General features: G+C 55.7%; 1 protein-coding gene across 1 annotated transcript in view; it reads right to left on the reverse strand.

Annotated features, from left to right (window-relative positions):
- Positions 1-9,604, reverse strand: part of SHC2 (SHC adaptor protein 2) — a 29,423-nt gene extending 19,819 nt beyond the window's left edge. Inside the window, exons 1-2 of the mRNA XM_037504883.1 lie at positions 9,143-9,604; positions 587-657 (exon numbers count right to left, since the gene is read on the reverse strand). Coding sequence (XP_037360780.1) covers positions 587-657; positions 9,143-9,604 — 533 coding nt within the window. The remainder of the gene's footprint in view (positions 1-586; positions 658-9,142) is intronic.

The following is a 9,604-nucleotide window of genomic DNA, read 5'->3' on the forward strand; positions in this document are numbered from 1 at the left end:
ATAGTTTGAGGGTTTTTTATGTCTACAGTGACTGGACTAAATCAGTGTCACATGCAAAGGATGTCGGCCTCTGGCTGATGCCCTGGCTGTGCCCACCGAGCACAAGTCCCTTACAAACAGCTCAGAACACATGAGACCCGTGTGTCTTCTCTGTGCTGAAAAAAATACAACAAAAAACAGGGACCACGGAGGTGCCACCCCAATCTGGACGGGCTCCCAGCCCCTGGTGCTCTGAGCCACAGGAGAAACCAGCCAGCACCTGCAGCCCCTTCACACAGCACCCCTGACACTCCCCAGAAACCCACACCCGCACATCTGGCAAGGCCCAGGCTCTGTGAAGCGGGCAGCACGTGTCATGGGGACAGAGCTGGACTTGGCGCCGGGGCAGCCTGGCCCCCCTCACCGGCACAGCACCTGTCCCCTGGCTGGGAGGCAGGACACACCATGTCAGAGGCGCCACCCTTGGCCTCGGCCATACTCTGGCTCCGAGCCACTGCCCACACCCCTCACCCAGTATCCCAGAGCCAGGACAGAGCCGGGCCACCCACCCACAGACCCAGGCCCCAGCAACCACGCGAAGGCTCACCTGGTGACCTGGGTGCGGGTGTTAAAATCCAAGGAGCGCATAGAGCGGAGGACTTCAATGCAGCCCATGTACTGGGGGGAGAGAGCAAGTGTTAGGGGCTGCCCGGGTCCCCTCACGGTCCCCCACACACACATAAGTTGTTCCAAGGGAGCTGTTTCCTTCAGGCCCCATGGCATTGCCCCCCTCGACCCCACTGCTGGCTCTCCGTTCTTCCAGGACACAAAACAGGAGTGCTGAACTGTCCTGTCCACTTGGGTACCCACACAGCTCAGCACAGAGCCTGGCATGCAGGACAGATTGTGTACGGCAGAGCCCAAAACTGCCTGGCCCTTCCCAGAGGGGTTCCTTCTGGGGTCCAGCAGCCCCACTCAGGCACATGCCCGGGCACTGAAGCACAGCACAACCTTTAGCGGCGGTGGGGGCCAGAGGGCCTGAGAGGCCTGTGCCTCCCCACCTGCTCTGCCAGGAGGGAAACACAGATGGAGCTTCTATCAGAAGATCCCACGGGCGTGAATCATCCAGAACAGGCAAATCCACCACCAGAAAAGGGCTGGTGGTTGCCAGGGCTGAGAGGGTGGGAGCACCCACTGGTGGGGACGAGGCTGCTTGTTTGGAATATTCTGGAACTAAATAATGTGAACGACTGCACACATCAGTGACTGTGCTAAATTAATTAATGATTAATTTTGTCATGTGATTTTTACCTCAATTTTCAAAAATGAAAAAGACACACAAGCTTCGACCCTGAGACTCTAATCCTAGGACTTCACCCCACAGATACGTCAACCCGGGGGGGGCCCTGTGTATGCAGGTCTCTGCGTGGGGTGGCCATGCTCACCCTTCTCCGCAGGGCTCTGAGTGGGGTGGAGCTGGGGGGCAACGACTGGGGGTTTACTGCCAGCGCACCCCAGGGCTTTGCATCCCACTGTCCTTTGCACATGCAGAAACCCAGGCGACCCAGAGCCTCAGATGTCACAGGGGAAGGAGCGATTCACAGCTGTGGAAGCAGAAGCCCAAGGGGTTGGCCGGCTCTGCTCACACAGCCAGGCACACAAGGGCGAGACCCAGGTCCCCCACTCCAGGACGGAGACTCCCCACCCCAACTGTGCGCCTCAGGCCTCATCTCCACAATTCAATTATTTTTATTCTAAGTAAACTCCATTTAAAAATATTACTGAGTTTACTTTTAAGGAAACCACAGAAAACTACTCAAATACCCTTCAAATAAACACAGTGAGTCCCCCCCTCCCCGGGAACATCACTGGCCAGGAAAAGGGGGGCAGCTCTGACACTCATGACCAGGCAGGGACCCTGGAACACATCACGCACGGGGAGGGAAGCCAGACACCAAGTGAGTGTGCCAGGGCGGGCTGAACAAGCACCACAAATCGGGCAGCTTAAAACAACGGAATTTTACTCTCCGCGCTGGAGCCCAGACGTCCAAAGCCAAGGCATGGCGAGCCGCTCTCCAGGTAAGGCCTCAGAGCAGGGTGGGGCCCAGGGGCTCCTTCCTAAGTCTTCCAGCTCGGGGGAGGCAGCAATCCTTGGCTCGCAGACACATCACCCGGTCTCTGCCCCCCTCCACCCCACACAGCTGCCTCCCTGGGTGTCAGTGTTCAAATCCCCTCTTTTTTATGGGGGCTCCAAGCACATTATAATTAGGCCTCCCTAACTTAGGACAGCCGCATCTCCCCCAGGTGACACCTGCAGAGGCCGTGTTTCTATGAAGTCCCGCTCTGAGGTTCGGGTGGACATGAATCTTGGGGACACATTCTCTCCAGAACAAGTGGTCTGAGTGCCTGCACTAGTGTTGGGGGACACACCATCAACCTTCTGTGCTTGCTGCCAAAACACACACCTGCACCCAGGTGTGAGTGGACAGTCAGGTGAGGCTGCAGGTAGGAGCTGCATCCTCGGGGGCTGGCTGTGCAGCAAGTCTCCGGTGACCTCCCAGCACTGGGCATTCATGTGTGTGTAAAAAGTAACCATGACCATGCCTCCAACTGACTCTTTTACCCAAAACATAAGACTTTGGGGGCATTTTTTATGTGTTTATTTATTTTTTTGCTACGGTAAATAATAACAGATAGGGCGCACCACCTTCACCACCCAAAGTGCACGTCTCCGCTGCATCAAGCTCACTCACACTGTTGTACAAACTTTTCCTCCCCAGAACGTTCTCATCTTCACCAACTGGCACTCTGTCCCCTTCAAACATTAACTCCCCTTCCCTCCCCCAGTCCCTGGTCTATATGGAAGTGACTCCTCCAGGGACCTCTTATGAGTCGCATCACACAGGATTTGTCCTTTGTGTCTGGCTTGTTTCACTGAGCGTCGCATCCTCAAGGCCCACTGATGTTTAGTGAAGATCAGAAAGTCCTTCCTTTTCAAGGCTGAGAAAAATTCCATTCCGTGGATGGTGACACATTCTGCAAATGGTCCATCTGTCCGCGACACCTGGATTGCTTCTACCTGTTGGCGACTGTGAATCGTGCTGCTGTCAATGTAGGTGTGCAGATACCTACACCTGCTTCTGCACACCCAGAAGCCCAGCGGCAGGTCAGAGGTGACTCCATGTTTAACCTTTAGATATTAGTGATGGTGACGATTATTTTTTTTAAAGATTTATCTATCCATGCACACAAGAACGGGGGGTAGGTACAGGCCAGAGACGCGGGCGGCGAGAGGATCCACCAGAGACAGAGTGGGGAACAGAACAGGCAGATTGACTGAAATACACTGCTGAGGGGAGCAGCGGGAGAGTCAGGCGAGGTCTGCTGTGCCATGTGGGTTGCTCCCTGGCCAGGGATAGAATTCGTGCTGTGGTGGCTGCGGTTAGCTTCATAGGTTGCATCTTAACCCCTTGTGCCACCAGGGAGGCCCTGTGATGGTGACGATTTTTAATGGTCCTAATTCACACTGAATTTAACGACACTGTCATGTGCATTGACAGAACTCTTTATTTTGTGTCCTGGAGACTTTTTCAAGAGTCGTCCACTATTTTTGAAAATCACTCCGCCCACATCAATTCCAGTGATGGTGTCAGCTGTCTGTATCACAACGTAGCTGTCACGTGACTGAGGCCTTCTGAAGGCAAACGCTGCTTCTGCTCCTGTCACCACCATCCCGCCTCCAGGACAGAAAAGCCCACACATTTAAACACGGAAGCTATTCTGTTATTAGGACTTGCTGCCACTATGTTTCTCCTTCCTATCGCTGTTTTATTACAAGGTATGGATTTAGGGGGAACAAATGTGCAAGTAGGTGTTACATAAACTTGAAGTTAATTTCAGGATGGAGTTGCAAAATACCGGTTATAAATAAGTACTGATTCATACTACAGTGTTGCCAACGGTTGGTTTAGCTGGGGGGGGTCTCAGCCGTGAATGCCAGCTCACATGGAAGGCTCATCGAACGCCAACTGCTGCCCTACCGCAGAGATTCTGAATCAGCAGGTCCGAGAGAACGCATTTCTGACAAGTTCCCAGATGTGCTCCTATCGCACCCAGTTCATCCTTGGTCTCAGCCAACCTGATGGCCCCAACTCCCTCGTCGTGAATGAATTTGCGATTTCTAGCCAATGAAGTGGGGGGAAGGTGGGGTCCTTAACAAAGAGACCCAAGGAGAGACTGTTTTTTTTCCTCCAGGGGACATGGCTGGGTCTACATAGGGTGCCTGGTGTCGCGGAGATCACTCTGTGGCCACGTGTGCAGCTAAGCCAGCGTGTTGAAGGTGACAGTGCAGACAGAAAGACCTGGTTCCTTAGGGATGTTGCCAAGCCACTGGATTAATCCACCCCAGAGACAAGCGACCCCTGGCACACCCTACCCCTTGACTTCAAGGAAAAAGCTGCAATTGCTGCTAAAAACTTCTCAACTCAGTGACCCCACCAGGCCTCCTCGCACGTCACGCTACATGAGAACCCCACGCCGGGAAAGACTGAACAACACAGTCAGAGTCACTTCGGAGCCCAGCCTCAAGCTTCACTCCCCAGTCAGCCCCAGCCACATTTGTCACCGTCCTGCCGCCCCACGGCACCCCGGGAGAGCTGGGCACACCTCTCATGAAGAACTAGTGAGGACAAGAAGGAAGGCGCTCAAAGGGCCCGGATGGCACAAGAACTAGTGGAGCAGCACGTGCTCTGGCTTCTTCCCAGGACAGAACAGCCAAGCCAGCATGCTCAGACATCTACCCCATCAGCTAAGGTCAAAGATCAGGGGTCAACATTCCTCTAGAACTGAGCTGTCCAGTAGCCATGTGCCTCCTGTGGCCACCTGACTCTCTTTTCAAACTACATAAAATTAAAACTTGTTTCCCCAGTTGCCCTGACCACATTTCAAGGACTCAGTGTAAGCCTGTATTGGACAGCACAAATCTAGAACATTCTCTAGTTAAAGAGCCCATCACACACCCAGTTTAGGGAAAGTCATGGGACGGGAGTGTGGCCAGTGGGACACAGTGGAAGTCAGGTAGGGGTTTCTGGGCAAGATTCCTCACTCGTGACTTCACAGGGCGAGGGCTTTTCCCCGGTGGCCACCATTCTGGGTCAGAGAAGAACTGATGCAGACAGAGAAGTCACGTCAAAGGTGGTGCGTCCAATTCCTGAGCTGCTGTAACAAATTTCCAAAACCTGGGTGGCTTCAACAACAGAAATGTATCCTCTCATGCTTCTGGAGGTCAGAAGTCTGAAGCCAGGTGTTGGCAGGACGGGTTCCTTCTGGAGGCTGGAGACCAGGAGCCCAACTGCCTCTTCCAGCTTTTGTTGTAGCTGGCAACCCTTGGCGTCCCTCCATCCATGCCTCCATCTCCACACGGCTGTCTTTTCCAGGCAGATGTCTTCACAGATGACACACGTCATCTGTCTTCCCGATAGATGCCAACCGCCCTGGTATGCAACACGTGTCGCTGGGCTCTAGCTCCCCACGGGAGGAAACTTAGCTCCAGGACTGTCCTGGATTTTTGCTATACAACCTCAGATGCCACTCTTTCCCTCTGTGCTTCAGTTTCCCCATCTGTAAATGGGACAGCACATCTTTTCTTGAGAGAACCAGGGGCTGGTGTGGGTGAGTCCTGCTCAGACTACTCCCTGCATGGTTGGCATGGGCCTGCTCTCCGCCTGATCTCATACTTCTCTGAAAACCGGGAGGGAACGACCAGGCTCTTACTACACCTGGTGTAACATGGTGCAGGAGGACAGAGGTGTCCAGGGGACAGTGCGGGGAACTGAGGCTGGTTCACACTCAGCAAAGCCGGCTTCTCCGACCGGTCAGGGCCAGGGCCCCTCATCTGTCATCAGCAAATCCCAAGGCTCCAACTCCCACACAGACACCCCTCTTCACCCTAAATCGCACTGGTCCACACACCCCTCTTCACCCCAAGTCGCACTGGTCCCAGACAGTTCTCCAGTCCTGACAATGCCCAGCCTCCTCCTGGGTCGCTCTGCAGCCCTTCCAGCCCCGCCCCGTCCCGTGTCCAGTGGGCCATCAGAAAGATCCTTTTAAAATTCCAAAGTTCCCTACTACCCCTTCTTAAAACCACCCACACCTGAGGTGTGAACCTATAACCCTAAAACGTATAGTATTGTAAATCAGTGTTACCACAATAAACATAATTTGTTTAAAAAAATACCAGTATCACAGGAAACAGATGTCAGTCCTCTCCCTCTTCTCTCTCCATAGCTCCAGATCTCTGTGGTCTCTGGCATTACCCAAATATGCCAAGATCATTCCTCGCACCGGGCCTCTGCACTAGCTGGGGACCTCCATGGCTTCAGGTGTCAGTTTAAAAGTCAACTCCCGAAAGATGCCAGCCACAACCATCCATCTCTTGCTGACATCACTTGATTTTTAATTTTTTTTCATTAAATATTTATTTATTTATGCATACAAGAGCTGGGGTACAGGCCAGAGACGCAGGGGGGTAAGAGGACTCACCAATGGCAGTGGGGAACAGAACAGGCAGACTGACTGAAATCCACTGCTGAGGGGAGCAGCGGGCGAGACAGGAGAGGTCTGCTGTGCCATGTGGGTTGCTCCCTGGCCAGGGATCAAACTCGTGCTGCAGAGGCTGCATATTGCTTCATAGTGTGGTGCCTAGCCCCTTGCGCCACCAGGGAGGCCCTTGATTTTAAATGTTTGCCTAGCACTCACAAGTATCTGCCAGTTCCCATTTTATTTGCTTTCTTATTCATTTACTGTTGATCTGTCCCTCTAGAATCTCAAGCCCGCTGAGTGCAGTGATCACCTCTTTCTCATTTCCTGCAGTATTATCAGCTCCTTGCAGGGGCAGAGATGCATTAAATACTTGCTGCATTGGTGAAAAGGCCCTGATTATTGCAATAATCTAATACTCCGCACCTTGCAAGCTCAAGTATCTGAATCCAAGCTTTCTAAACCCCCACATCCATAGCTGATGGGCAGGCACAGCTTGTCCTACCGGGGATGTGATATAAAACTCACAGCATCTGGCCTCCCTGGTGGTGCAAGGGGATAAGACACAATCTGTGAAGCTGGCCGCAGCCACTGCAGCATGAGTTCGATCCCCAGCCAGGGAGCTGACCCACATGGCGCAGCAGACCTCTCCTGTCTCTCCGTTGCTCCCCTCAGCAGTGTATTTCAATAGAGCTGCCTGTTCTGCTCCCCATTCTGTCTCTGGTGAATCCTCTCACACCCCGTACCTCTGACCTGTATCCCAGTTCTTGAATGCATAAATAAATAAATCTCTTTTAAAAAAAAAAAAACCTCACAGCATCACCCATGAGACATTCTTGCTACAAAGTCAATCCTGTCTCCAGTTACACCTGTGGACCAAACAGCCACAGTTCAGGAAAGGACAAAGGCTCAAGAGAAAAGGCCCCACAAGAAGAGACAAATCAGACAGGATCCCCAGGTGGGGCTGATGCAGGAGGCCTGCATTCGTAACAGGTGCTCAACGACACGACCCTCCAGCCGGAAGCTCACAGGCAGGAGCAGCTGTCTGGGACATTCAAAAAGTCAGCACCACTGGGGACACGTAACTTTCCTGGTGCCACAGGACAAAGTACCACAAACAGCAGGAATCTACTATTTCACCGTCTGGAGGATCAAAGTCTGGGCCCATGGTGTTCACTCGGAAACTCTGGGGAGGGTCCTTCCCGCCTCTCCCGGGTTCTGGGGGTGGACAGCACCGTAGGGTCCATTGGCTTGAAGCTGACTGCACCTTCTGCCCTCATCATCACCTGGTAGTCTTCCTCTGTGCAGTGCCCAAATGTCCCCCTTCTTAGAAGGACATCTGTCATTGCTCAGGGCCCATTTCACTCGAGCGCAGCCTTGTCTTAACTTGATGATGTCTACAATGGCCCGATCCCCAGTAAGCCCACATTCACAGTTTCCAACAGACATGACTCTTTCAGGAACACGCCTCTACCAGGCCAGGGTGGTAAGTGGTGTGGGGAGAGTTGGAAAGGAAGCAAAGTCACCCAACAAGCCAAAGCAAACACAAACACCTCCAGGCCCAGAGGACTGAGGTGTGGACCTGACAGCTGGCGTCCCTGAAGTCTTCTCAGCTGGAACAGTGAGCTGGAGCTATCTTGAGAGACTCGTGTGGAAGCACTTAGTGGCCAGTGTGCCCCCACCGGCTGCTTACTGTTTAACGGTTCACCAAAAACTACATATAGGGGGGCCTCCCCTGGTGGTGCAGCGGTTGAGCGCTGGGCAGCTAAGCTGCCCGCAGCCTCTGCAGCGCCGGTTCGATCCCCGGCTGCCGGCGAGGGTCACGCATGGCGCGCAGACCTCTCCTGCCGCCCACTGCTCCCCTCAGCAGTGTACTTGTCAGTCTGCCTGTTCTGCTCTCCGCTCTGGCTCTGGTGAATTCTCTCACCCTCCCACCCTTCTGACTGTACCCGGTGCTTGTATAAATAAATAAATAAATCTCAAAAAAAAAAAAGGACACTTTATGATAGTGACAAAAATTATAAAGTCAGTAGATACATTCTTTAAAAAAAAAAAAAACTACATATAGGGATAGATAGAAACAGTGAGCAGAGAAGGTTAAGTGTCCGCAGGGGCAGACACACAGGCCATCCGTCCGTCCAACTTCTTTCTATGCTTCAAAGGTTCATAATAAAAACCAGGGGTCAATAAAGACCAGTTTTTCCCCCCACATTAGAAGTTCCTGGGCTCTGGAATCTTGGGGCCCTGTGGGGCGCCGGCTCCTACCCAGGTGCTCCTTCCCGGCGCGCCCCGCCGCAGGTTAAGGCCTCCGCAGGTCAGCGAAGGGGGTTCCAGCGCGGGGGTCTGGGTGGCAGGGGGGCCCCCCCAAGTCATCTCCCCGCCCCAGACGCTCCCGCCGGGGCTGCGCATGCGCCCTCCCCGGCTCCTCCCCCACGTGACGCCGTGGGAACCCGGGCCGGCGCCTCCCGGGCGGGGCGGTCCCGGCGGCGGGCGGGGGCCGGCCGGGGAGCCCGGCGGCCGGGGCCGCGCGCCCGGGAGAGAGGCGTGGGCGCGCGCCCCCGCTCCCAGGCTGCGGGCGGGGGGACCCGCGTCCGGGGCGTCCCCGGGGCCCCGCCGGCGCACTCACCCGCACGATGTAGGACACCCCGGGCCCCAGGACCCTGGCGTCGGGGTGCAGCCAGCCCTGCGCCGGCTTGTGGATGAAGCTGCCCTTGCGGACCCACTCGGCGGCCGCGGCGGCGTCGGGGCCCGAGGCCGCCCCCCGCGCCCCCCGCGGCCCCGCGGCCCCGCGGCAGCGGCCGAGCGCGGGCAGGGGGCAGGGCGCGGCGCAGCGCGGCTCGCAGGCGCCCAGGACCGCGGCGGCCAGCGCGGGGACGCCGGCCGCGCCCGCCGGCTCGGGCGGGGGGTCGGGGGTCCCCGAGCCCCCCGCCGCGCGTGCCGCCGCGGGGCCGCGGCCCAGGAAGCCGGCGGGCGCCGCGAACTTCCACTGCGGCATGCGCGGGAGCAGCGCGCAGAAGGTGGTGGGCCCCTCGGGCTCCGGGGGCGCGGGGGGCGCGGGGGGCGCGCGCCCGCCGGGACCCTGCGTCAT

The sequence above is a fragment of the Talpa occidentalis genome, unplaced genomic scaffold (genome assembly GCF_014898055.3).
Source record: "Talpa occidentalis isolate TD23 unplaced genomic scaffold, MPIMG_talOcc4v2.1 talOcc4.12, whole genome shotgun sequence".
Lineage (NCBI taxonomy): Eukaryota > Metazoa > Chordata > Mammalia > Eulipotyphla > Talpidae > Talpa > Talpa occidentalis.